General features: G+C 44.0%; 2 protein-coding genes across 10 annotated transcripts in view; one reads left to right on the plus strand and one right to left on the minus strand.

The window, feature by feature from the left end:
* Positions 1-27903, plus strand: part of Astn2 (astrotactin 2) — a 979028-nt gene that overhangs the window by 726567 nt on the left and 224558 nt on the right. The window lies entirely within an intron of this gene.
* On the minus strand, positions 327-11518 carry Trim32 (tripartite motif containing 32). Of its 6 annotated transcripts, none has more exons than XM_048459052.3 (2): positions 11466-11518; positions 327-3400 (listed from the first exon to the last, which is right to left on the minus strand). In XM_048459052.3, exon 2 carries the CDS (start codon positions 3322-3324, stop codon positions 1357-1359), a length of 1968 nt encoding a protein of 655 aa, XP_048315009.1. In that variant the 5' UTR covers positions 3325-3400; positions 11466-11518; the 3' UTR covers positions 327-1356. The 6 variants fall into 6 exon arrangements, with proteins under 6 accessions (XP_048315009.1, XP_048315008.1, XP_048315012.1 ...); XM_048459051.3 differs by having other exon boundaries at positions 327-3403; XM_048459055.3 differs by lacking the exon at positions 11466-11518 and adding an exon at positions 7709-7768.

Below are 27903 nucleotides of genomic sequence, written 5' to 3' on the forward strand. Positions count from 1 at the left end.
TTTGTAAGCACTCCTGAATATAAGATAAGGACTTGTTGCTGAACAGATGTGGAGGCCTGTGAAATCTCATTCCAAATTCTCACTTCTAGTCTGAAACACATACAGCTATCTTCCCTCACATACTACAATTTCTACAAAAAGCACATGGGGAGACTCAGTTTTGAGCAGGACGCTGGTGATGCTAGGTTGATTCTGTTCAAATACACGTGGGAGTGGGGACCTGTTTATCTTTATATGATGGTATTCTGAACTGCATCTTGAACTAGATAAAATGCTATGCTGTCAAAGAACACAGTACAGACAGGAAAAATAGCATAACACAACCCTTTGTCTTCCGAAATTCATATTTAATTAAAAAATGAACATCAGTGATGAAGAAAGTTATCAGTTTAATGCTTGATAGAACATAAAGAAATTTCAAAGTCAAATAGTATGCACTCACTTGAAGAAAATATTGTTACCTAATGGTTTGTTCATCAGTAATGAAAATAGATATGCCAACCTTCCCACATTGTTGGTTGAAGCCCACATTATACAATTCTTCTGATAACTCTTAGCACATATCAGAGGAAAGAGTATGAAATGGTATGAGACCTAGGGGAAAAAAATGCCAAATTTGCTGGATATGTTAGCATCTGTTTGCATGTTCCCATCTGCCTTGGCTATGGCATAGTTCTCACCTATGAACTCCTTCACAAAGCAAGCAATTTCTAGACTGACGTTTTCAACACTATCCGACTAGGGTCAACCCATCCTCTGGCACATCTGCAATGAAAAGATAATCCATGGCGGCAGAAATCTCCCGGCCAAAGGGAATGTGTGTCACTTCTGGTGGCACTTAATGATTCAGTCTCACACTGGTACAGGGGATCAAGAGACACCATGCTAGACATCTCCTATCACTGAAGGGAGGGGCTGATCCCACTGGGGCATGCACACGGACGCAGCCAGAGTTACACTATCACAGATGACGCACATTATAATAGGTAGGAAACGGCAAACTAGGGAGGAGCAAAATCAACGTCGATTTAGTACCAATACAAATTCCAAACACAGGGGCAAAGCGCTACAGTGGCCGCCTACTAAAGCCGTGGAAACGTCTAACTTCTAAGCAACTTCGGCTAACAGCATCATCTCTCCTATTTGGGACAAGGTACCTGTTAAAGCTCTAAAGAGGGATTTGGGAAAGGGAAATAACAGGGAAAGAGCACTGCAAACTAGAGTTTCTACAATTCTAGAGCAATCTGGCTAGAATCAGGACACAGGCCACGTCTACTCCACAGTACCATCAACAACCAGGGAAGGAAAGGGAAGGACACTCAGTTGGGGGAAAGAAGAAACTGGTATTTCTCTTCTTTAAGGGGTGGAATATCTTCTCAGATGGTAGCTATAGATCTTGACGCAGTGGTCCCAACAGTCCAGGACCAGCAGCTGCCCCTTAGGCGTGAGGGCAATGCCCACTGGACAGGTAAGACCCTCTCGAATAAGAACACTGTAGCCCCCACCCTTGGGAAAATGGAGAATTTCCTTGCGGCTGCTATCAGCTACAATGAGGTCACCCCGAGCATCCACACACATGCCAGCAATGCAGCGGAAATCCTCATTTTCCGAGAAGAAGTGACTGATCTGCCGGCCCAGCTGCCCGTCAGGGCCCACGGAGCCAATGGAGAAACCACCCTCCAGGTGGTGTTCATTCTGCCGGTTTTCCACATTGAGACCCAAGCCTTGGGTGAAATAGACTGTGCCTTCAGCATCGCAGGTGACGAACTTGGGCCTCACAGCACTGCACAGACAGCTGTATTTGACGACTCCTGCTCCTCGGTCCACAGTGAAACACCAAAGCTTCCCGCCTTCCACATCAGTCACCACAAACTGGCCAGATGGTAGGGCTGTGATGCCCCACGGTTTGCTCAGCTGGCTCCTATGGCAGGCCACGCAGTGGCCATCCAGGGTGTAGACTTTAAGGGAGTTGTCATAGCTGTCAGTCACGCCAATCAGGCCATGGCAGTTCATGGCCACTGAGAGAGGAGTGAGATTGGGCAGATCGGCTCCGAGGAAGCTTAGCACAAAGCTGTCAATGCCACTGGGGCTGCGACGGATCTCCTTCAGAAAGCCTTTGCGATTGAACACTTGGATGCGATAGTTGCCACGGTCAGCGACCAGCACCTCATTCTGACTGGTCACGTAGAGACTGACTGGAAGGTTGAACATGCCTGGGGTGCTGCCTTTTGCCCCCAACTTCTTGAGAAAGAGACACTGCTGGATACTGGGGGCTGCCTCGGAACTCCGCTGTTTGGCAGGTGAAGCCCTCGGGCTGGCAACCACTTCCTCAGGGCTCATGTCCACTTCTCTAAAGGTGACAGAGGCCGAGGCAGCCGATGCTGTTGCCCCCTCCGTTGCCCAAGAGTCTTCCATGTTCACTGTCCGGGGTTTCTTAACAGCTTGCCCGATTTGCAGGGGCCCGACATGCCCTACTTTAAGGAGCTCCACATCTTGCAGGGTAAGCTCCCGGGGCAGGCTGGCAGTGAGCTCGGGCTCCTCCTCATCTGCTGTCTCCTCCAGCAGGGCTACATCGGCCTGCTTGATCTTGGCTAGAAAGTAGTCACAGCGAGACACGGCCTGCACCTCTGCGATGTTGAGCAGGTAGCTCTGTTCTTCTACCAGCTGACTGTTGGACTTCTCAACCTCGGCCAGAGAGCCTGTGAAGAACTTCCGAGAGCGGGCCAGCTCTTCCTGGACCCTGCGCTCTTCGTGGCCATACTCTTGAAGAACAGCCTTATACCTTGCCTGAAGGTCCCTGGAGACACCTTCCAAGGCTGCCTTCCGCCTCTGCAGCTCTCCCATAAGTTCCCTTAGGCGAGTCAACTTCTCCCCGAAGTCCCTCCGCCGTTCCTCAGCTGCCTCCTTGACAGGGAGTGTACAGTGGCCAGGGGGTTGATGATCTGCCTCCCGGCAGGGCTCGCACAACACCAACCCACAGCTTCTGCAGAACTGTCGAGGCAGCCTCCGGCCACAAGCTCGGCACATGAGCAGACCTACAGCCTCACTGAGCCCGGCTGTGTCGATGATCTTCAGCACTGTCAGGTTATCTGTCAGCTGGGTCAGGCTGGTGATACGAGTAATCTTGCTGCAAAAGGGACAGCGGACGCCATTGATGCTACTGGCCAGGAGCTTCTCCAGACACTGGCGGCAGATGGTGTGGCCGCAGTGCAGCAGCTTGGGCCGCAGCTGCTCTTCCGTGAAAGACTCCATGCAGATGGGGCATTCTAGCACTTCCCGGAGAGCATCCAGGTTCAGATGAGAAGCTGCTGCTGCGGCAGCCATTGCTCGTCCTGCAAAGGTTCCTGCTAACACAGCCCAGAGCTCAACAGCTTAACTTTCATGCCCCAGAGTCAAATTCCTGCTAGAGAGAAAAACAAACCATTATTCATTTGTCTACTTCCTATGTAAGTTAACCCTGCCCTATACTATAGTTATAATCATCCACTTAATCATTTACTTATCTAACAAATGTTTTATTGCAGTCATGGTTTCTCAGGCAACGGTGACACACAGGAAAAAGAATCATTAAAACATTATGTATGGGTGAATTCGGGGAGGAGCCAAAACCCCCTAAAGGTCAGTTTCCCCATCATCCATAAAACAGAAATGACAGCATCTATCTTATATGGTTATTGGAAGGGTTGACTAATATGAAATACAGCAGAAACGTACAGTCTGCCCTGCCCAGCAGAGACAGTTCAGTGGGACAGTGGGTAGTGATGGAACCTGACAGCTGAGCCAGGCTGCTCACAGGTGGTGCCACTTGAAAGATTAAGTCCTGAAAGCAATGAAGCAATGAGAGGCAAAGGTATTTTAAGCAAAGAATACTGTGTGAGTTTAATGTGGAAGACTTTCTATTCTGTCACAGAGTTTATGGTCTGTGATGTTTATGGGCCAAGGAATTATTCAGAGAGAAGATTCTGATGACTAACCCTAACCCTTGATCCGGAAAACTTAAGGTAAGGAAGTCGCAGACTTTTCATTTGTCTACCTTCCTACCTAGCCTAAGCATCATATACAAGACATTGAGGCTCAGCATACATATCCTGCCCTACTTTAGAGAGACAAGATGAGAAAGTTAGGAATCAAGGCAGCCTCAGTCTGATAGATACTGAAAGAAAATTGAATTTTAGAGAGGCCGTAGCACTTGGGCCTGGGAGAACACAGAAATGAGATGGGAGAGCAAAGCAGCAGGCCGAGGGCACGGCCTTACCAAAGCTGAGAGAGCAAATGCTAAGGGCTAAGTTCCGTCTGTTGGGAGGAGAACAGAGAACTCTTGATTTCTCTATATTTAGTTTCCTGCATCTGAAAACTGGAAGCAGTATATCCTTTACTGGGTTCACGGAAGGATCAGATGAAAGAACACACTACTGTGAGTGCACCAGGAAGGCCCTAAGTTAACTCTGGGTCTCTCTTAGCCTCATGGTAAACTTGCAGAATATACTGGGAGCCATGGAAATGCGGAGCGGTACTCTGGAGGATGATTGGCGATATTCAGGACACAAAATAACTTCCTTGTGAAAGTCAAATAGGAAATTCACTGTGAAGGGTAGGCTGGGACAAGAGCTTTGCAGCAAGGACGGGATGTACACTAAGATGAGAAGGCTCTGTGTGGGGAGGGGTCAGAGAAACCAAAGGCCCACATGAGGCAAGTGAACTGGGGGCAGGTAGAAAAGCAAAAACTCTCAGTGAGATGAGAAAAACAAGAGGCATAAGGGACGCAGCAAAGTGCAGAAGATGACCAAATACTCAGGCCCAGCTGAATTGAAAAGCAGTGGTTCCTCATCAGAACAGCTCATTTCTGGCTTAAGTACCGTCCATGTCACCCAAGCTGTAGCGTGAATATCCCTACTCTTCTGTAGACATACTGCTTATGAGACAGACTGCAGTCTTATGCCATTGTTGACTTACACCTAAAATTAGAATGAATACATCCAGCAAAGTAAGGCACATGAATAAGCCTTTCTTAGGTGCAAATCTTATCCGCAGTCTTCTGATACGCAGTTGGCCATTAAGGAGGAAGAGGCAATATGGAGGTTAGCCTGGTCTGACAGACAGCAGCTAGGTGAAGAAGCCCTCTGTATCTAGGTAACTCATGGGGCATCCTAGGACCTGCTCTGTGCTGCGGCGCTGTCCACGCTCATTTTCACCTAATCCTCGCTGTAACAATGCAGTGTAGACGAGATTTTATTGTCCCGCTTTACCAATGAGAAAACTGAAGTTAAAAAAAAAAAAAAAAAAAACTGGTTCAAAGGTCTCAGTTCAAACACGGCAGGACCTTCCAGAACAAATACCTTTACTTATTTTTAAGACAATATTGCTTCCAAGCTTTTCCTAAAAAACCAAAAAAAAAAAAAACCCCAAACTGTCATTCAGTATTTATTAACAAGTGCTTTTGCCTGCACTCCAGGATACACTGCCTTTCACACATATACTTTTCTCCCTGAAAATGGAGCAATCATCTGGCTCTAAGATTCAGACAACACAGAGTGGGTCAAATGGATTTATTAGCTGAGGGACCCAGTTCCACACTCTTGCTTTTCAACCCATTACAGCTAAATCCATGCCTTGACAAAACCACAAATTACGGGTAGTATGAACCTTAAATGGTCTCCTGTGGGTATCACAAACTGTGAATGCTGAATTCTCAAATGCCTTGGGCCTGGGGCAGTGCCACAGAAACACCAACAGAAGCCCTGACTAAGGATCCACGCAGCCTCTCAACCCTAAACAGCAGCTTTTTTTCTGTGCCCTGTCATCTGGGACAACAGACTGAGGGCAGCATGTGGTGCATGGATCCCAAGCATCAAGCATGTTACCTTACGTTGTGCAAGGACATCTGTTCTTCCTGGAGCTGGCACTGCAGACCAGCTTGCTAAACAAGTCTGCCAACGTGTAAAAATACCAGCAAATTCTTTCCCCAGATTTCTGGAATATTACACTACCTCTTTCAATTCAAAAGCTTTTTGCCCATGTAAGCTAGCAGCTTATGAAGGGAATTGACTATGCTCACAACCGAACACAAACTATTTCTCCAGTCCACAGCTTCACCAGGTTCTCCAAAAAGATGTCCAAAATCCATGGCCCGAAGCTTCTGGATTTGGGGAAGCACACACCTGAACAGTTCCTGAACTCCTACTTCTATTGCCACCATCACAGAACACAGCTTTCACTCGGCTGACACAGCACCAAAGCCGGGCTGACCCCGACCCAGCCTCTTCTCCAGAAGGGCCTGTCTGACCACTGCTAATACTGAGAGTGGATCACATGGAAGCTTCCCTGAAAAGGCTACTCACTGAATGAAGCTGCCTCACTATACCAAGCCTTTAGGTGTGCTGCCCCACTCCTGTCAGCTATAAAAATCTGTAAAGTCAACACACTATTTACAATCTTGGCTGCCTCCACAAGCCCTGGAACAAATGTCACATTGTTCACTCTGTACCCCAAAGTCTCGCCCTTCCACGTTCTGTAACTTCAGTTTAGCTTGTCCCCTCGCCCCCTCATCATGATTTACATTGTCCATCCCAAACTGGCACCAGCACATCTCACGACTACAGATCTTGTAAAGCCGTATATGTTCTCACAGATCTAAGACAGCCTGGACCTCTTCTGACACCCCTGAGTTTTGCCAGTCCGTGAAAGAGGTAGTCGGGTAGTAGAAAGAACAAAGAGAAGACAGAAAACAACCCTTGAAGTCAGACAGAACGGGACAGGATTTTAGCACTATCACATATAGAATGTGGGGCAAATGCTAAATTACCTAACCTCTCTAGGTCTGGCAAGTTATTCAATCATTCCAAGCCTGACAAATTCTTTAACCTCTCTCTGGCATATGTATGTATGTACGTATGTATGTATGTATGTATGTATGTATGTATGTATGTATGTATGTGTGTGTACACTTATCCATTTATGAAAATTAGGAATAATGCATATAGATACTTATGCTGGTAACTGGTAGGCAAGCAATGCCTTTTCAATAGTTGATGACAATAACTATTAACGTAATTCTGTTAGCAACATTAAGAATCATAACCAGTACTTGCGTTCACAAATAATTCAGTTTATAATCTGCATTCTGAAGGGAAAGAAGAACTGCCCTCATGGACTGCAAAGGCATATAAAGTTTAATAAAAAGGACTGGTCAGCTTGGGAGGGATTTGACTGAGACTAATGAGTAAATTAAATCACAACTTCTGATCAAAATACAAAAGGCAGGAGCCCTTCTTCATAATTAGCAGAGATTAAGTGTGAAAAGCTAGAGTGAGTAGTGATCTACCGACTGAGGAAACTGAGACCAAGGGAGGGAAATTAAGTGTCCACACATCACAGGGCAGAACCAGGGCCAAGGGGCACGGGCCGGGAGTGACAGTGCAGTCAGGATTTGGGCATTCTGGCTCTGTCCCTGCTTGAGCACCTACACTGGAGATCTGGACAAGTTACCCAGCTTCTCAGCTTAGCTATGAAATGGCCTTTACAGCGGTACCCCTCACAGGGTAAGGATTAAAAGAGACCGAGCAGAAAGCACATAAGCAGCACCAAGCTAGGCACAGAACAGCTTTTATTACCATTAGCAGGGACAGGGACAGCAGGAGCTACTGCCTGCCAGAGCCACTACCCAGATTGTTTAGGAAATAAGCAGGCACCTTTCAAAGGCAGACTGTACCTAAGGCCACAGACACCCCTTCAAGCCACTCGAACTCAGCCGCCTTGGAGATTGTCACCTGATCTGAGAAGAAAACGTAAGAACAGAACCAAGGTATAAAATCCACAGTCAGCGCTTGAGTCTCTATATAATGGCATCCTTTAGATACCTTTATCCCCATACCCCACTTTGTTTCTTGGGGGTTTAGGCCATAAGCAAAACTGAAGAACTTTAAGCAATTAATGAAGTAGATCTTTGCAGGGCACTTACTATTGGTCTAGCCCTGTGCTTGGGCCAGAGATAATTTTTACAATAAATGTATTTTTTTTTTCAATTTAAAAACTAGGCATAAAGGACAATTCAATAATTGGCACACTCACACGGTTTGTGGTTTTCTTTTTTTCTTTTTGAAACTTATCACTTCCTTTCAATGACGGTATTCAAGCTGCACTTCCTCCCTATGTACTTTAACCCAGTTTTAACCAAGTGTGAAAGTGTCTCAGTGCCACAGAGGCCACCCGCTAACAAAGAATTCCAGCACACCTGCTACTTCCCTAGCTCTGGCGGTGGAGACAAGCCTGTGAACTTTAGACTGAGGGCACTCATGATGCCTGCAGATAGCTAAGATCCTATCTAACTGCTACCTTTTGGCAAACAAGGAGTACTGCATGCCAGGCATCTTTTGTACATCACATGTATGCTCTTAACTGTGTGAAGGGCGTGTTATCCCAAATCCTAAGTGACGCCAGAACAGAGTAACCTGTCCAGGTTCTCCACCCACGGTGGCAGGCAGCAGAGCAGCACCTCGGATGCCCACCTGTGAACCCAGGGGCACATCACTCCACCCACTCAACGGTACACTGCTAGGAAGATCAGACAACTGTTCCCTCCAGGCAAAAGCCAGCTACGAGCTTGGGAAATGCACTCAGGAGTGATTTTTAAATTTTGCTGTTCTATCAGAAAGGCACAGTGCAGTCTCCCAAAGGTACCACATCTGCACACACACAAGAGAGCACCTTGCAAACTCTTTGTGACTTCTGGAGATTCTCTGGACACAAGCATGGGGCCCTGAACTGCCAGAAGATCCCGAAAACAACAGAGTCACATAGAACTGAGTGTACATGCCGTATTAAGCATTTGTTCTATGGCTTAGGATATATCACTTGGCTTTTTAACTTTTTGGTCTATAGAATAAGGAGTACCATTTAGACTGTCAGCAGGATAGCTAGTAGGCTTCACTGAGAGCACGGACTTTAATCAGCACCCAAGGTAACTGTGTTTTTAGGCAGAGCCTGACTCATGCTAGACCATCATTAACAAGCAAGCAGCAATAGCTTATTTCAAGGCTAACTCAATCCCTATCAGGCATTTTCCTAAGCGATGTGTGCTGATATTCCAGCTAAGTCTTCTGCCCTCGGCTCCAGTCTAATTTGTTTTTTAAAGCTGGCTTCAGTAACGTTGTATCTGGGTTTGGAATTGATAAAGGTAACATACCCATCTGGTCCAGGGACAAGAAACACAAGAGAGGCCAGCAGTAGCTGCTCTCCTTCAGTCTAGGACTGCCTTCCGCTTGAGGCCCACTGAGCTATTCCGTCAAGCCAGCGGCCTCCTTATCTCAGCTTGTAGCTCCCTACACCTCATCTTGCCTAACCCCAAGCTCCTTCCATTATTTCTCCACTGGCTCTGGTGTAAGAGCAAACTAAGAACAAAGTGCAGGACTTCTCCTGGTCAACAAGAATCACTCCACTGTAGAATACTGGGCCACCCCCTTTCCATTAGGAATAGCTGAGAAGGGAAGAAAAGCAGGCTGTCGCAAAGAAGCAGCGAAGGAGGAGATGTACTGTGGTGGGGATCTACGGCACTTTCCCTCTGCCCTTTTTAGTTATGTGGCCTTGGACAAATGACCTCCTAAGCCTTAGTTTCACCCGCAGCGCTGGACATAGTGAAGCATAGTTAGAAGACTATAATGAGAAGACAGTACATATATCATCTTTTACAAACAGCAGTACGTTCTGAGCGCTTACTGGGCACCAGACAGTAAGCATCCTGGTTTATTTCACTGGTTTATTTCACTAAGTTCTCACAACAATCTTATCACGTAAGTCCCTAAAGGGCTAAGCACTGAGAGGACAAGTAACTTTAAAAATTAGAGAGCAGGAAGGGAGAGGGCCAGGACCTGAACTCAGAGTATCTGAAGCCAGGTCCCTCCACTTTGACATAATTTGCATTTCAGGCTAGACAACACTTTACTGATTATTGTTATCTAGAAACCAACAGCTCCCATACCCCAACTACGACAACTGACAAGGTCTCCATTCAGACAGTGTCAAATGTTTCCTGGCAGAACAAACTCACCCCTCACCCGTAGCTGAGAACCATGGCTTTGGATTATGGCACAGGCTACAAACTCAGCACATGCAAGGCTCACCCTTGCTCCCCCACACTGTTTTGTTTCTCTCCCAGTCCTAACACTTTGGCTCAACACCTTGGAGGGCTTAAGCATCTCTCACAGCTTGGGGGACAGGTGACAGAAGACCTTAGTTTCCTGCTTCATTTCCCCTGCTCCTTCCCTTCTTCCCTGAGGCCTGTAAGGGAGGGTCTGCAGGGGGTAGGGGCTGGGCCGGTCAGAGTCACTGAGAATGCTCTGCCTGTCTCAGGATAAAAGGCCTTTAGTTAGGAAGAGGAAGGCTGTGCCCTTCAGAGAATGTCAAACTCTCCTTCATGACCTCTCAAGACTCATGATTTATTCCCAAATCCAGGCATTCTCCTTAATCGCGTTCATTCGTAATAGTTTATTTATACATTACTTTCAGGTCCCTGGATCTCCAGAACACCCTTTGGTTCAATTATGCAGAAACCAAAACAAACAAATAAACCCTCCTTTAGTAGCCTAAGAACCAATTGGCAAACTACAATCTAGTTAAAATATTCACACACACACACCCGACAATTCAATCTTCTACAAACTCCATTCCCAACCTAAATCCCAAATCTAGAATGCAACCTTCTAGACTCTATGTTGCAACCTTGCAACTCATCAATTACTTTCGCGTCCCACATCCCTCTGATACCACCTTTATTCAGTCTATTTTCAAATTCCCGCATCTACCACTCCTGTATGCCAGCTTCAAACTCCAGCCCTTCTATTTCTGCCTTCCTTCGATCTGAGCCCTCATCTGCATTTCCCCATCTTGTGCCACCTCCACCCACCCCCGTCCTGCCTCACGTGTTGCCTCCAAGCCTTTGCTGCGATTTGCTAACTAGATGCTGCTTCCCCTGGGAACTCACCCCAGTCTCGCCCAGATTCTACTACAGAAATCCCTTTCTCTTCAGCAATTAGCTTTTTCCAAGGCCCTGACTGTTTTGATCTCAGATCTTGCTTCCATTCCACCGATCGACTCAAAGCCCCTGAGATTCTGCCCACCAAGCCCCAACCTATTTTGTCCCTGCCTCCCAAATTCCTTTCTACTCCTAATATACTGCACCCAGACCTCTCCAGGGACTTCAGATCCCCACGTCTCCCACAGGTTTCACACAATCTCTCCGCAGGGCCCCCACATTACCTCATACCTCCCGAGATGTTGCAACTGCAAATATCCTCAGCCCCTTTGCTCCCCTCCCCCAGCTGCATCTCAGCCCCTCCGATTCGCTCCCGAGCCCATTCCTCCCCAACCCAGTCCCCGCCACACCGATCCAGTCCCCCAATTCCGCCTTTCAATCGTGGAGACCGGCGACCCACCACAGTCCCTGGTCGCAGACCCTCGCTCCCTCCCCCTACCTGACCGCCCGCGGCTCCGACGCGAATCCACCGCTGCCAGCCCACCCGCCCGCCGCCCTTTTGCGCATGCGCCACTGTGCACTTCCCACGTCGGCCAACCAATTCGCAGGACGGCCTGTCCATCGCTATGCCCCGCCTCCCCGAGGCATGCTGGGGCTTGTAGGCCCTCAGGCTCAACGCTCGTGGCCCAGCTGAAGAGAAAGGGGTGTCTCTGGAAACAGAGGCCATCACACTTTGTGATCCAGTTTTCTACCCTGACTTAGAGTCTAAACCTGGACAGTCAATGCTGATCTCCCAGTAGTAGTCTACAGAAAGGCCGGGCACCGTGCAGAAACGCCTCTTTGTACCTCAGCTTGGGAAAACAAACACTCTTTCAATGAGCTGATCCTGGGGCTAGGTATTTCTGCCATGACGCATTCTTCAGCCTAGTCGCTGAACACACTGCGTTTAGGAAGGAAGTTTTTTTTGCCAAGTACCGTGAAAGAAGCAGAGGTTGAAATGGACAAAGCCGTGCACTGAACCTTGTCACGGGGGAGGTTTTGTGGCCTCTGGGTCCTGAAGGTAGTTTGGGGACAGGTCTGTAGGAGCCAGCCATGATTAGCTAAATAAGAACAGATTGTTATGCCCAAATCAGCTAAGTCCTCACACAAGCCAACAAGGAAACTGAGTCCCGTATGTAAAAACAAAGAGCCTTTATTTTAATCAAGTTTGCAAGCTCGGACTCTCCCCATGTCCAACATATTGGAATAACTGGAGAGCCCCGGGCTCGATTAGAATTGGGTTTTTATAGTAGTAAAGGTGGGTGTGAGGGGTCTCTGAGGTTTAGGAACACTGATTGGCTCTCATTTGTCTAGGGGTGTCCTGGTGAGGTGCACTGGCAGGTGATCCTATCTATAGCGGGTGGAGTGTTAGGCATTTCCTTTGAATGGTCTGTTCTTGGGTGTGGGTCGGGTAATTCAGCTTGTGGTTCCTCTTGCAGCCCGGCATTGCCCTAGGGTAAACTCCTGAGACTGGACCTCTTATTAAGTTTATCGAGGGCAGAGTTTTACTCTGGCAGGTGATAAAGGTTAGAAGTAAAGAACTTCCTTTGGGTGACCTGTCCATACTTGGTTTATCATGGCTGCCCCCACAGCTCCCTTTTCACAAGCAACGATAACCATCTTGGGCCCTGCTTTCCCCTGGTTTTAAGGAGGCAAGGAACTACTTAAATTAATTGACAACTCTGGACCTAGTGTATTAACAGGCACTATAGATAGTTGTCCTGTCCCCCATGCCAAGGGGTTTCCCCTTGTCTCAGCCTTTCTACTTATTTTGGGCAGGGGGCATGGGACAGCATGTTCCTTTCCACAACTACTTCAAGCTGACGTTTGGGGTGTTGTTATCCAGGCCCAAGCAGGTTGAAAGCCAAAGGCTAGCCAAAGGTGGGAGAGACATTTAGGCAATGAGGCACTCATAAGACTCTGTTAAAAACAAACAAACAAACAACAACAACAAAAAAAACAGGTGGTGTTCATATCAGCTGGACTGGCTCACATCAGCTTTCATGAAGTCCAGGGCTCGCCACCATTCAGAGCAGGTTGTAGTCAGCAACTGATGCTTAGATGCATCTGCCAGCCAAGTGGAAGCTTATTGAGATAAGTTTAAACTAGGAACAGAAGTTAAAATTTATTTACTTAAAGAAAAACCCATATTGTAGAGAAAGAGCAGACAATGGGCATCTGTAAACAGAAAGAATAGACTCACACCTTTGGGTCCTAGCTAAACAGTTGGCTAGCTTTGTGAAAGAATCTGGATACCTTTTGCTATCATTAAACTGACATTATAACTTTCCTAGCCACCAATACTATCAGAAATCTCAGAGGTATAAATAAAGTATATCTGAGTACAGTCCAAACAGTTTATGAATTTATTAAAAATGACAGGGGGGCTGGAGAGATGGCTCAGCGGTTAAGAGCATTGTCTGCTCTTCCAAAGGTCCTGAGTTCAGTTCCCGGCAACCACATGGTGGCTCACAACCATCTGGAATGAGATCTGGTGCCCTCTTCTGGTCTGCAGACAGAATATTGTATACATAATAAGTAAATAAATAAATACTTTTTTTAAAAAATGACAGGGACCAGAGTCCATATACATACAGTTAGTCATACCCAAGTCTCCATAACATTGGAGGCAGAAATACCCAGAACAGCAGTCTTACTGTTTAAGCCAGGACCATAAGACAAACTTTTTCTTTTTCTGTGGAAAAGGCACAAGGAAAATACTGACCTTATTTTGTCTAGGCAAAAGTGCAATCAATTCTCCAAGACCCTGCTGTTTGTTCACAGTCTGGACCAGGTCCTGGCAGCCGATGTTGCACTGGGGGTCATCTTGCCCAGTGGGCAGCGTCGTCGTAATCCATGCGGAGACCTCTTGGCGCCTCGTAATCTTCTTTAGAGACCTTGGGTTACTGCTAGGACTCGGGGTCTCTGTCTAATGTAATAAACTCTTTAATCGTTATTTTAAATGCCTTATTCTGCAGATCTCTGAAGTATGAGGGCTGCCGAGGTATGTCTGATTAGTCAAACTTTGTTTTTTATTACTTGCTTCAAGTTTGACTTTGAAAACATAGACAGGGAACTAAATAAGGCTTATTCCTGTAACTAGTTATAGCAGTACTTTAAAGATGACTGACTAACTTGTGATTTTTAACTGTCTATATAATAAGTTAGCAGCTTTTACAAGACTAGAATTCCATACTCTGTAATGACTTTGAATTAAAGCCAATAAAGAAACTGAATTAGTCATTTCGAGGGTAAACACAGAACAAGTTTACTTCTTGCTATTAATGCTTGTCTCTGGAAAAGGCAAGGAACAAGTCCCAGGTTGAAACATAAACAGGAGGGAGTCTAAGAGTTAGCATTGACCTAAGGTAAACTGAAGCTAAGGTCTACCTTTTTGTTGATCAACAAGGTGACCTGAAAAGGCTGCCCTGGGCTCTTTATTTTTCCCCCTTCACAAGTACCGTAATGGTGACAGAACTCCATCACTGGTCCTGTCCAAGGGCTCAGATAAGAAGAAGCAAGAGTTTAAGGTTGGAAGCAAAGGAGACCAGGTGAACAAGTTTTTATCTAGAATTTTGTTTTCTATCATTAGCAAGGCTATTGAGTCTCTAATTACCCCAGAGTGACTGACATGGAAACAGCAGTCTTTCCAGAAGAGGAGCTAAACCTTTTAGTATTAATACAAAAAATTTATGACTTAGTTTATCCAAATAGCTTAAACCCAACAAAGTTAGCAAACTCAAGGAGGCTACAACTGCAGTTTTGCCTATGCTGTGAATCTTGATTTAAACATCTGACACACAGGTGGTCCTAGACTGCCCCTGTACAACAACCTCCAAAAGACTGAGATTTAGAGGCTTGGATGCTGTTCCAAGCCCTCTACCAAACTACTTAGGTCATTGTCTTTTGCATCACAAGAAAAGAACAATTTTGTCTTTGGTTAGCTATTGGTGCTTATGGCTTTGACTTTAATGTCTAGGCTTTTAACAATAAAAACATTTTATAGCACAGATAAAAGCATTTTATAGCACAGATGTCTTATACTTTTTTAAAAAATTAAAAATTTTAAATGTCTTTTTGCAATATTAAGAATATTAAAAATCAAGTACTTTTTATAAAGGGACATGAGTCATCATGCAAAAATTTATCCCAATCTAAACTATCTTGGAGATTTTTTAGGCCTTTTGCTCTTTAATAATATAATTCTAGGGTGACCGCAGCCACTAGTCCAGGCAGAGGAGGCTAGAGTGGTGCAGGTTCCCCGCGGCGAGCGGCAGAGGGCTCATCCCGGACAGGCTGGTACCAGCTATGCGGCTGGGAGAGTCAGGCGGGCAGGTGCGGCGGATAAAAGGCTTATAGGACATAATAAATAAACATAAGGCTGAACATAAAGCTAAACATTTATTACTTAAAGAAGAGGCAGAGAGACATAGAGACATAGAGAAGACACATGTGCACACGCCGAGAGAGGGGACAGAAAGAAAAGGTTAAGACGGAGAGGTCAGAAGTGGCTGGGAGTGGGCATGGCTTGCCCCTTAAAGGGACCAGAGATCAAAAGGAATCACAAGGCCCACTGCACATGGTCACCTTTAATCAAGATGGTGGTGGAAACATGTGGCATCCATTTTTTTTAACTCTAGCAAAATGGCAATCCAAAATTTAAAATAGAATTTTGCCTTATTTTTTTTTAAATTACTCATGCATAGGTTTTAAGTAAATAAAACATGGGTCAAACAAAGGAAGATCCTTAATACAATTTTAAAAAACAGCATATAGCAGTTTTAACATTATCTATACCAAAAAGTCATCTGAATGTTTGTTAACCCAAATTTAGTAACCAGAGCTCAGTGATAAAGTCTCAGCTTCATGCTTGCAAGAAAATTTACACAGTCAAACTTTTTAACAAAACAAGCACATTTAGTATTTGCATGTATCAGAAACCACAGCAAACATAATTTAGACAACATAAAAAATCTTACCACAGTCTTTTTTGTGGTTTTTTTAATGGTGTATGGCTACAATATTTTAAATAAGAACAGAAACGTGCATTATAAAAAAACCTTTAAATTTATGTCATATAAAATCCTGTACCAGTGTGAAACATTTGAGACCAACAATAGGTTTTTTTTTTTTTGGTACATTAAGCGATAATAATTTGTAGCCAGCCCCTGTAAATAATGATAGATATTTATAACGCATAGGATCTGAAAGAGCCCTTGACCCACGGAGCCAAACCTTGGTCAGGTTTGACCAGAAGTTTGAGGCATGCATCCCCCAGGGCAAGCAGAGGGAACTCATCCACCAGCATGGGAGGGGCAGGATGCAGCACTGGGGGAACAAAGATTGCTAACCTCTCCAAGCCATAGTAATTAACCCCAGATTCTCTGTTTGAAATCCTGTTGGGTTCCATCTGCCCCCTAACAACTGTGCCTGGCAGCCTATTGCAACAACAAGGCCGCATAGCCCAGCCATCCATCTACACCAGCAAGCTGCCCAGCGGCCGGCAGCCTTGTGCTTGGGGCTAAGACTGACTCCTTTTCATGAAATGTTTATGCCCTTTGCTTATGGTCCTTCTCTAAAGTCCTGTAAGTGATTCACAATATCAAAGTCAAAAAAGTCATTATTTGAGTCTGTCAGCGTCAGTCTCAGTCAGGTCAGAAGCACAACACACAATACACAGACATACAGGACAATAAATAGGAAGGACAATGGTGCCAAACAAACCAAAGACACAGCTTCAAGCTGTTTTGTGGGTGTGACCCACCCCCCCCCCCCATCAAAATGAGACCACTATCCACGTGTGTCTCTACAGAGAACTGACCATTTCTCCCGCGTGTCACACCACAGAACTGAGAAACGCTACCTGCGTATCTCACCAGAGATCTGAGAGACCTGCTACCCGGGGTGTCTCCCCAGAGGGAACCACCCTCTGAAGAAGGGCCCCAGGACATCTCCTCCGGGCGCCCCACCTGTGCGCCCACATGCCCGCAGATCATCTTCAGGCACTACAGTTCTTGGGCCTGCTCACAGACAGACATGAAACATGAAACAAAACACAGGAAGCTTACTGACATGAAACAAAACACAAAAAACTTACCGGCCAGTTGAAGGCTGTACAGGTGACCTTTGGGGGATCTGGGACGAGCCCCCAAATTACTGAGACCCAGACCTCTTATTAAATTTATTGAGGACTGAATTCTACTCTGGCAGGTGATAATGGTTGGAAATAAAGAAATTCCTTTGGGTGACCTGTTCATACTTTGCTTATCATGGCTGGCCCCCACAAGATCACCCAAAGGAAGTTCTTTACTTCCAACTGTTGTCACCTGCCAGAGTAGGACTTAGCCATCGATAAGTTTAATGGAGGCCTGAGTCTCAGTAGTTTACCCTGAAGCAATACCTGGTTGCAGGAAGAACCATAAACTAAGATTACCTGAGCACCACCCAAGAACAGACCATCCAAAGGAAATAGCTAAAATTCCAACTGCTGTAGATAGGATCACCTGCCAGCACACACTCACCAGGACACCCCTAGACAAATGTCAGCCAATCAAAGGTCCTGAACCTCAGAAGCCCCTCACCCCCACCTTTACTATTATAAAAAAACAATTCTAACTGGGCTCAGAGCTCTCCGTATATTCCAGTACATTGGACATGCAGAGAGACTGAATTTGCAAACTTGCATAAAATAAAGTCTCTTTGCTTTTACATACAGGACTTGGTCTCCTTGTTGACTTTTGGAAGACTTCACGGATTTGGACATAACAGTACTATCTGCTCCTGAACATACAGTACTAGTTAGGAATCTGAGGGAATATGAAATATTATGTTTTCATATTTAAGATTCCATCATGCTGTGCACCCTCTATACAATAAGACAATAAACAAAAAACAGTAATGTCTTTGAGCACTTTCTGACTTACTTCACTTTTACAGGCTTAGCCCAACTGTTATGGTAAAAATAAAACACTGCAGGTCCTCAGTGGCGACCACAAGACACAAAGGTAGCTGCTCCCCCCCCCCCAAGGGAGCCACGTGGCAGGTGAGAGACAGAGACCTATTAGGCAGACGCGCAGAGAAAGTGGGTATTTATTTAGTGGGTTATGGAAGGGAAAGGGAAAGGGGAAGGGGAGAAGGGAGAAGAGCAGAGAGGCTGAGAGAAAGAGAGAGAGAGAGAGAGAGAGAGAGAGAGAGAGAAAGAAAGAGAGAAATAAAGGTGGGGGAAAGGGAGAAGTGGGGAGAAGGGAGAGCGGCAGAAACTGCCTCTTCAGGAGAGAGACAGAGAGACAGAAAGCAAGAAAGTCAGGCTGGAAGCAGAAGGAAGATGTGCTTGCCTCAGTAGCCAGGGAGGAAGTGAGTGGGGCTTGTCTCTTAAAGGGACAGGACAGACACTAACCCTCATAACAGCTCTGAGATAAGAAAACTGAGGCCCAGTGGTTAAGTGCCAAAGCAACCTGTCAGAACCTGGACTTCCATCCAGATATCAGAAGCATCCTTAACCTTGTTTTATCCTTTCATTCCTTTATCTCAAAGTAGAATTAAGGGTTGCTGTGATAATTGATTGAGGTTATGAATAATTCATAGTTTGTTAGCTAACTTTTTTAATTAGAATAAATTGGACACATAGACTAAAAAGTGGCACATGCTTGATATCCTAGCACTTAGAAGAATAATCGAGTAGAACTGACAGCTTATAGGAGCCCGGGCTACTGTTCTGTTCTAGTCTGGTATCTACTGCTGAGATAATGACCATGGCCAAAAGCAACTGGGAGAGGACGGGGCTTGTTTGGCTGACACATCCTGATCCCAGTTCATCATTGATGTAGTCAAGGCAGAAACTCAAGAAGGTCAGGAACTTGGAAAGGAGAACTGAAGCAGAGATAAAAGGAATGCTATTTTCTGGCTTGCTCCCCAGGTCTGTGGTCAGCTCCCTTTCTTTCCCCTCCCAGGGCCACCTGCCTAGGGCTGCCACAGCCATCAATCATCAGTCAGGAAAATACCCCACAGACCTGTCCACATGCCAATCTGACGGAGGCTTTTCCTCAATTGAGGTTCCCTCATCCTGGATGTGTATAGATTTCTGTCAAGTTGACAAAAAACTTATCAGTACAGATACACAGTGAGCTACAGGCCAACCTAGGTCACACCACAAAACTGTGTCTCAAACAAAATAGGAGCAGAGTTATAAAGAGTTTTTGAATAGTAGCTAGTTCCATAGTCCCAGGCTCTGCATCTCAGATACCAGGAGAGGAAAGGTGACTGGACGTTGTACTTCTCTATTTATTTCTCCCAAGAGAATTGAATCAAATAGGAAAACTATGCCCTGCAAACACAAATTCCTATTATCCAAAATAACACATCTTACTGTGGAAGAGGCCTATGAACATTTTTATTCACAGAACAAGTAATCCTAAATTAATCCACTTACCAAATCTGTTGAGGGGTTATCAGGTAGGCAGGTTACAGTAGGCTAAAGAAATCTTTTTTACGTTTTCCAGATATCATAACAGTCTTAGCTTTAGAATTAGTGGAAACTAATAGTCTGCTAAGTTTAATAATACATTCTAGCAGTGTTACCCAATAGTCACAAGAATTTTATAAAAGGAGCTATCTTGATCTAAGCCATTCTGACAGGTTTAAGATGGTGAAAAGTTTCTGTACCCCAATAAGCCTCTCCACTCATGCAGCAACCCAAATCACACCAAATCAAATCAAAGTAGAAATATCCCAGGTTTAATGGATACAATGCTCCTGGATGATTTTTCAGCCCCCAGGGAGGAGATGGGAACGGAAGACTGGAAAACCACATGTCTGATTTCTGGGGGGCATTTAAATACCCTGCGGAATGGTCTTGAGCATCTCCGGGGGAGGGGTCATCACTTGGCCAGCTTTCTGAGATGCTGCAGGATTTGGAGAGAGATGGGGGAGGGAGTTTGGGGTGGAACTTCCTTCAGAACATTCCAGACTCTTAGAGTATATGGATGTCAGGTGCTAGGGTGAAGCTTCCACCTGAGCAGATGTGAAGAAGGACGCTTAAAAGAAATCCCACACTAGTTCAGAATTGAGAATAATATATGGTTATTTATTTAGGGGTAAACTCACAAATCAGAATCCTCTTCTGGAACAGAGAACAGAAACCAAATCCCACAAATGGAAAAGACGCCGGATGCATGCTTTACCTCGGCATAAATAGTATATGAGACCATGCCCCAGTGGGTGGATAACTTGAAGGCTATTGGCTATATGATTTCCTACAGCACAGATGGTATCTCAGAGTTGTTTTAATTTGTATTTCCCTGATGGCTATGGATGTTGAGCAATTTCTTAAAAGTCTTTTGTTCATTTGAGTTTCTTCTGTTGAGAATTCTCTGTTTAGATCTATACCTGATTTTTAAATTGTATTATTTGGTTTTGGTATTTTGTTGACTAGTTTCTTGAGTTCTTTGTATATTTTAGAGATCAGCCCTCTGTCATATGTAGATATATGAAGATATTTTCCCTTTCTGTAGGTTGCTGCTTTGTCTTGTTGACCTGTCTTCTGCCTTATGGAAACTTTTCAGTTTCAGGAAGTCCTCATGTATTTATTGTTGTTCTCAGTGTCGGTGCTATTGGTATATATTTAGGAAGTGGTCTCCTGTGCCAGTGTGTTCAAGGCTACTTCCTACTTTCTCTTCAATCAGGTTCAGTGTGGCAGGATTTCTGTTGAGGTCTTTGATCCATCTGGACTTGAGTTTTGTGTATGGGGATAGATATGGATCTATTTGCATTCTTCTACATGTAAACATCGAGTTATGCCAGTACCATTTGTTGAAGATGCTTTCTTTTTTCCATTGTATAACTGCAATAGGAATCCACTTGTTTGTTTCCCAGCTGCACAGCCTCAAAATAATCACACAAAAACCATATTATTTGCAATACTGCTTGATCAATAGCTTAAGTGTATTTCTGGCTAACTCATATTTTAAATTAACCCATCTCCATTAATCTGTGTATCACCACAAGGCTGTGGTTTACCAAGTAAAGTTCTGGTGTCTGTCTCTGGTTGGGCTACATGGTGGAACTGTCTTTGAAATTTCCTGCTTCATGGAAAAGTCTGCCAGATATTATGGGCCTGTAGGCTGAAGATTGCATACCCTAACGTTACAGAAGAATTTTGGGTGACTTTCCAGGCAATGAGATGTCTCTGTCAATTCTAGAGCTTTGGAAGGTGCTTACAATGCACTTCCTATTTACTTAGGTAATATATCCTTCTGGAGTCTTTGATGGAGTTGAAGAATAGATAGTTATAATTATAGTTTTCCTTATTTATGATTAAAGATAAAGTAGATATATCTATTGTAACTGTAATTCTTGCTTGATACCTGTTTTGTTATATGTAATTTTACTATTTTAAAGTTAAAATCTTACTTTTTATTTAAATAGAAAACGGGAGGTGATGTGGGATTCCTGTCTGTATGGTGTGAATATCATTGGTTAATAAGCTGTCTTAGGCTTGTACAGAGCAGAATATAGGTTGGCAGGAAAAACTAAACTGAATGATGGGAGAAAGAAGCCAGAGTCAAGGAGAGGCCATATAGCCCCACCAGAGACAGACACTGAAATTTAACCAGGTAAGCCAGAGCCAGGTGATGATACACAGATTAATGGAGATAGGTTAATATAAGATATGAGTTATCCAGAAATACGCTTAAGCTATTGGCCAAACAGTATTGCAAATAATATAGTTTCTATGTGGTTATTTCAGGGCTGAGCAGCAGGTAACAAACAAACGGGCTCTTATAACATATAACTTTAGCATCTTTTCCAAAATCAGATGTTTATAGGTGTGTGGATTAATATCAGCACCTTTGATTCAATTCCATTGGTCCACCTGTCTGTTTTTATGCCAATACCAAGCGTTTTCATTACTATAGCTTTATAGTAGAGATTGAAGTCATGGTTGGTGATGCCACTAGAAGTTCCTTTCTTGTGCATGATTGTTTTGGCTATGCTGGATTTTTTGTTTTCCCAAACGAAGATGAGTATTTTTTTCTTTTGAAGTCTGTAAAGAACTGTGTTGGGATTTAATGGTATTACATTGAACTTCTGGTGGCTTTTGGTAAGTTTGCCATTTTTCCTACATTAATCCTTTCTATCGAAGAGCGTGGGAAATCTTTCCATTGTCTTTCCTTTTCTATATTCTTCAATTTCTTTCTTCAAAGATTTAAAGTTCTTCTCATACAGGCCTTTCAGCTGTTTGGTATCTTGGTTACCCCAAGATAATTTCTGTTGCTTGCTATTCTGAAAGGAGATGTGTCTCTGATTTCTTTCCTAGCCCATTTATCATTGTATATAGGAGGACTACTGATCTTTTTGGAGTTGATCTTGTGTTCTGGACATTACTGAAGGTATTTATCAGCTGTAGATGTTCCCTGGTAGGAACATTCTATCCCTGGTAGAATTTTGGGATCGTTTATGCATATCATCCTATCATCTACAAAGAGAGAAAGTTTAACTTCTTCCTTTCCACTTTGTTTCCCTTGATCTCCTTTAATTGTCACTATCTTACACATGTCAGAATAGCTAAGATCAAAACCACTGGTGATGCTGGAGAAGATGTGGAGTATGGAGAACACCTCTCCATTGCTATAGGGAGTGCAAACTTGTACAGCTGCTTTGGAAATCAGTATGGTGGTTTCTCAGAAGATTGAGAGTCAATCTGCCTCAAGACCCTGCAATATCATTCTTGGGCACATACCCAAGAGGATGCACACTCACACCACAGGGACATTTGCTCAACTATGTTCATAACATTATTTGTAAATAGCCAGAACCAGGAAACAACCAGGATGCCCCTCAGGTAAAGAATGAATAAAGAAAATATGGTAATTTACACAATAAAATACTACTTAGTGGTTATATAGCAAAGTCATCTTGAAATTCACAGGAAAATAGATGGAACTAGAAAGAATCATCCTGAGTGAGATAACTCAGAAAGACAAACATGATATATACTCACTAATAAATGAATATTAGACATAAAGCAAAGGATAAACCGCCTACAGTCCATAACCCCAGAGAAGCTAGGTAACAAGGAGGACTCTGAGACATATATGGATGTACCTGGGAAGAGGAAATAGACATGTTCTCCTGAGTAAATTGGGAGTGTGGGGAGGGAAGAGGGAAAGGAAAAAGGGGAGAGGGGAGGAAAGAAGGGGAGGAGGGAGGAGAACATGAGGTGATGGGATGGTTGTGATGGGGATAGGATAGAGAGGGAAAACAACGAGATATCTTGATAGAGGGAGCCATTATGGGGTTAGTAGAAACTTGGCTCTAGGGAAATTTCCACAAACCCACAAGCATGACCCCATCCAAGAATCGAAGCAATAGTGGAGAGGGTGCTGAACTGGCCTTCCCCTGTAATCAGATTGATGGTTTCCTTAGTCATCATCATAGAACTTTCATCCAATAACTGATGAAAGCAGATGCAGAAATCCACAGCTAAGTACTAAGCCAAGCTCCCAGAGTCCCCTTGAGGAGAGGGAGGAGTGATAAGAGCAAAGCGGTCAAGACCAACAGAAACAGCTGACCTGAGCTAGTGGGAGGTCACTGACACAGGACTGACAGCTGAGGATCCTGCATAGGACTGAACTAGGCCTCTGAATGTCGGTGACAGTTGCATGGACTGGCTCTTTGGATCCCATTCCCTAAGGAGGGATACCTTACTCAGACTAGATATAGTGGGAGGTCCTTGGTTCTGCCTCAAGTGATGTGATAAACTTGTTAACTCCCCATGGGAGGCCTTACCCTCTTCAAAGAGTGAATGGGAGTAGGGTAGGGACAAGGTGAGGGGAGAAGGAGGAGGGGAAGGAGGGGGAACTGAGATTGCTATGTAAAATAAAAGATTGTTTTAATTAAAAAAATCAGAATTCTAAAAAGGAACTATTTTTCTATTTTATCAAATAAATATTGCTCAGAATACTAAAAAGAGATGAGAGATTATAGTGCTAAGCCAAGGCATATGCCACAGACTTGACTATGATCACATGGTGATTGTTTACTCTCTTGAGCCATTCTGAACAGCGTCACCAGGAAAAACATGATTTCCCTTTGTTTTGGGTTTCTGTTACTTCAGGGACTTGCCATAGTTTCTCTCTAGACAAGTATTTTCTGAGAAGAGTCCTAGGGGACTTCTACTCACTGTGTTGGAAGTGGAGAGTATCGGAGAGCTACTATCAAATGGTTTCTGACTTAAGTTCAGTTCTAAAATCAGGGGGTCAGAATTAGTATTCTGTTTTCTAAAAACTATAATTAACAGCTGTGGTGGTTTAAATAGGTATGGATAAAATATTCTACAGGTGTCTGTTAAGGTCATTTGAGTCATAACATCTGTTAGTTCCCCTATCTGTTCATTTTTTGTCTGACTGACCTGTCCAGTGGTAAGAGTGGAGTGTTGAAGTCTCTCATTAGTGTGTGGGGTTTAATGTATGATTTAAGCTTTAGAGGTGTTTCTTTTACATCTATGCCCGTGTATAGATCTTCGGTATTGAGATTTCCTCTTGATGGATTTTTCCTATGACTAATATGAAATGTCCTTCTTTATCTGTTTTGATTGATTTTAGTTTTAAGTCTATTTTGTTAGATATTACGCTAGCTACACCAGCTTGTTTCTTAGGTCAATTTGGTTGGAATATTTTCCCCAACCCTTTACTCTGAGACAATATCTGTCTTTGAGGTTGATGTATATTTTTTATATGCAGAAGAAGGATGGATTCTGGTTTTGTATCCAATCTGTTAGCCTGTGCCTTTTTATAGATGAGTTGAGCCCATTTATATTAAGGGATATTAATGACCGGTGATTGCTGTCTCCTGTTAATTTAGTTTTCATTGTTGGTGATGTTAATTTGTGTGTTTTCCCTTCTTTGGGATCCCAAACCATCAATTGTCTGTGTTTTTGTTGATGTAGCCAACTTCCTTGGGTTGGGGTTTTCCTTATAGTATTTCATGTAGGGCTGACTTTGTAGCTAGGTATTGGTTAAATCTGGTTTTGTCATGGAATGTCTTGTTTGGTCCTTCTATGGTGATTGAAAGTTTTAGTTGGGATGGCATTTTAAGTTACTTGGCCTTTTTCCTTTGCAGCTCTTAATATTCTTTCTTTAATCTGTATGTTTAGTGTTTTGATTATTATGTGGTGAGGGGACCTTTATTTCTTGTATTTTCATAGGCATATCTTTCTGTAGGTTGGGAACGTTTTCTTCTATGATTTTGTTAAATATACTTTCTGTGCTTTTGAGTTGAACTTCTTCTCCTTCTTCTATACCTATTATTTTTAGGTTTGGTCTTCTCATGGTGTCCCATATTTCCTGGATATTTGGGGTTAAGCTTTTGCTATATTTAATGTTTTTTTTTTAGCTGATAAGTTTGTTTCCTCTATTGTATCTTCAGCACTTGAGATTCTCTCTCCCATCTCTTGTATTCTGCTTTTTGTTTGCGTTTGTGATTCCTGATTGTTTTCTCATAATTTCTGTTTCTATAATTCCCTCGAATTGTGTTTTTTTTATTATCTCTATCTCAGTTTTCCAGTCTTGAATAGTTTCTTTCATATGTTTGACTGCTTTTTTTCTTGGCTTTCTTTAAGGGATTAGCTAATGTCTTCCTTTTTTTTTGTTTTTTCTTCCATTTCTTTGAGGGAATTTCTCATTTCTTCTTTAAGAGTTTCAAACATTCCCCTGAAGTAATTTTTAGGTCATTTTCTTCTGCTTCAAATATATTTAGTTGTTCAGGTCTTGCTGTTGTAGGGTCTTTAGGTTTTACTGATGTCGTGTTGCTGTTTGTGATGTTGTAGAAAAGGTTCTTATGTTTTCCACTCATTTTTTCCTCTAATTGGTGTGTTTGGGGCTGTCTGTGATTCTGCTGATTAATTAGGTGCCTGTGATTCCAAAGCTCAGATGTTTGTTCCTCGTTTTACAGTCAATGCCACAATTCTAGCTACCCCATTGGTCATACTGTGTACCTGTAGGTCCTTCAGCATTCCTGGGTTTTTCTCCACTCTCATGGAGTTTGCTGTCTCAGGCCTGCTCTAGCCTAGATTGTTGACTCAGACCTTTTTCTGTAAACGTCCCTGGTCTGGATCTACTCCTGCAGAAGTCCCTGGTTTAGGGTTGGTCCTATAAAGGACTCTGGCTCTGATCTACTCCCCTGTAGTTCCCAGGCTTGGGTGTGCCCAGACCTGAAGGGGATCTGGCTCAGGCCTACTCCCTCAGAGGTCCCAGACTCACGCCCAGACCCACAGGTTCTGGCTTAAGTCTACTCCCTTGAAGGTCCCAGATTCACACCCTGACCTGCAGTAGTCTCTGGCTCATTCACTCAGAGGTTGCTCCCCTGTACCTGCTCCTGTGGAGATCACTGTCTCAGTTCTGCTCTCTCCCAGGTTGCTGTCTCAGTCCTACATCTTCAAATGTCCCTGGTCTGGATCCGCTCCCGATCCAGTGGAGCTCACTTTTTCAGACCCTCTCTAGCCTAGGTAGCTGGTTCAGTCTCACTCCCATGGAGCTCATCAACTCAGGCCTGCTCTTACCTAGGTCGCTGGCTCTGTCTTGCTTCTGCAAATGACCCTGGTCTGGATCTGCTCCTGCTCATGGAGTTCACTGTCTGAGGCCTGCTCTGGCCCAGGCTGCTGTTCAGTCCTGTTCTTTTGGAGACTGCTGCCTCAGACCTGCTCTGGGCCCAGGTCACTGGCTCAGTGGAAAAGTTGGAAGTTAAATGGAATAAAGGGAGTGGTGGCTTAGGGGAAGACCCCACACAGCTAAGATTCCACCTTGTGAAAAGGAATTAAAGAACAGCTGAGGTCCTTGTTAGTACAGTCATTTAATCAGACAGAGACAGGCAGAGGTGTGCAGATCTCTGAGTTCAAGGTCAGCCTTGTCTACAGAGTAACTTCACAGACAGCCAAGCTTCAGCAGTGAAGGAAATCATGAAAATTGGAAAGCTGGTGAAGATGTAGTTGAACAAGGAGACCATGTTCTGGCCCCAGCAAACAAGCAGAACGTGGCAGCTTTAGCCACATGATTCTGGCTTTACAGAGTTAAGAATACCATAAAGGGGTCATGGCTTCCCTAACCTCTGCCTAAGGAAAGATGCTGAGGCCAGGTTTGTGGCAGTGATGTCCTTGCATGGAGATGTAGAGAGGTCATTGCATGAAACTGTGAAGGTGAAAGGTGGATTGCTTTGGAGACTCCAAGGTGTTGGAGACGCTAGAGTTGTGAGATGCCTGCTGAGAAGAGCTGCCAGCTGGCAGTGGAACCAGTTCAAGAGAAAGATGTGTGTTACAGTCCACAAAGCTGAAAGAAGTTGGAGATTTGAAGAGTGTTTTGACATCAGACATGGAGATTCTGAGTTCGTAGTTTTCCCAGCTGATTTTAGTCCAATGTTCCCTCATTGTGCTTCCCTTCCTCGCTTTTGAAATGGTAATATATGTCCTCTACCATTATACATTAGAAATGTGTTATCTTTTTTATTTGATATTGTAGGGGAATACAATTGAGAGATTGCAATGAGTTTCAGAAGAGACTTTGGACATTTAAACATTGTTAAGACTGTAATAATAGACTGTATGTACTTCTGAAATTGGACTAAATGCATTTTGCATTATGATATGACTACAAGTCAATAGGGGCCAGGTAGTAGAATGTGGTGGTTTGAGTAGGTTTTAATACATAGAAAGTAATACTATTAGGAGGTATGGCCTTGTCAGAATATGTGTGGCTTTCTTTGAGGAAGTACATCACCGTGTGTTTGGGTTTTGAAATCTCATATGCTCAAGTCATGCCCATTGTGGCAGTTCACTTCCTGTTGCCTTCAGATCAAAAGTCTTAGCACCTTGTCTATGTGTATGCTGCCATGTTTTATGCCATGATAAT

Source organism: Myodes glareolus, chromosome 3, assembly GCF_982192425.1.
Source record: "Myodes glareolus chromosome 3, mMyoGla1.1, whole genome shotgun sequence".
NCBI lineage: Eukaryota > Metazoa > Chordata > Mammalia > Rodentia > Cricetidae > Myodes > Myodes glareolus.

Bases quoted from the DNA above. Each gene is read 5' to 3' on its own strand.
- Trim32 (XM_048459052.3), bottom strand. From the start codon at position 3,324: ATGGCTGCCGCAGCAGCAGCTTCTCATCTGAACCTGGATGCTCTCCGG.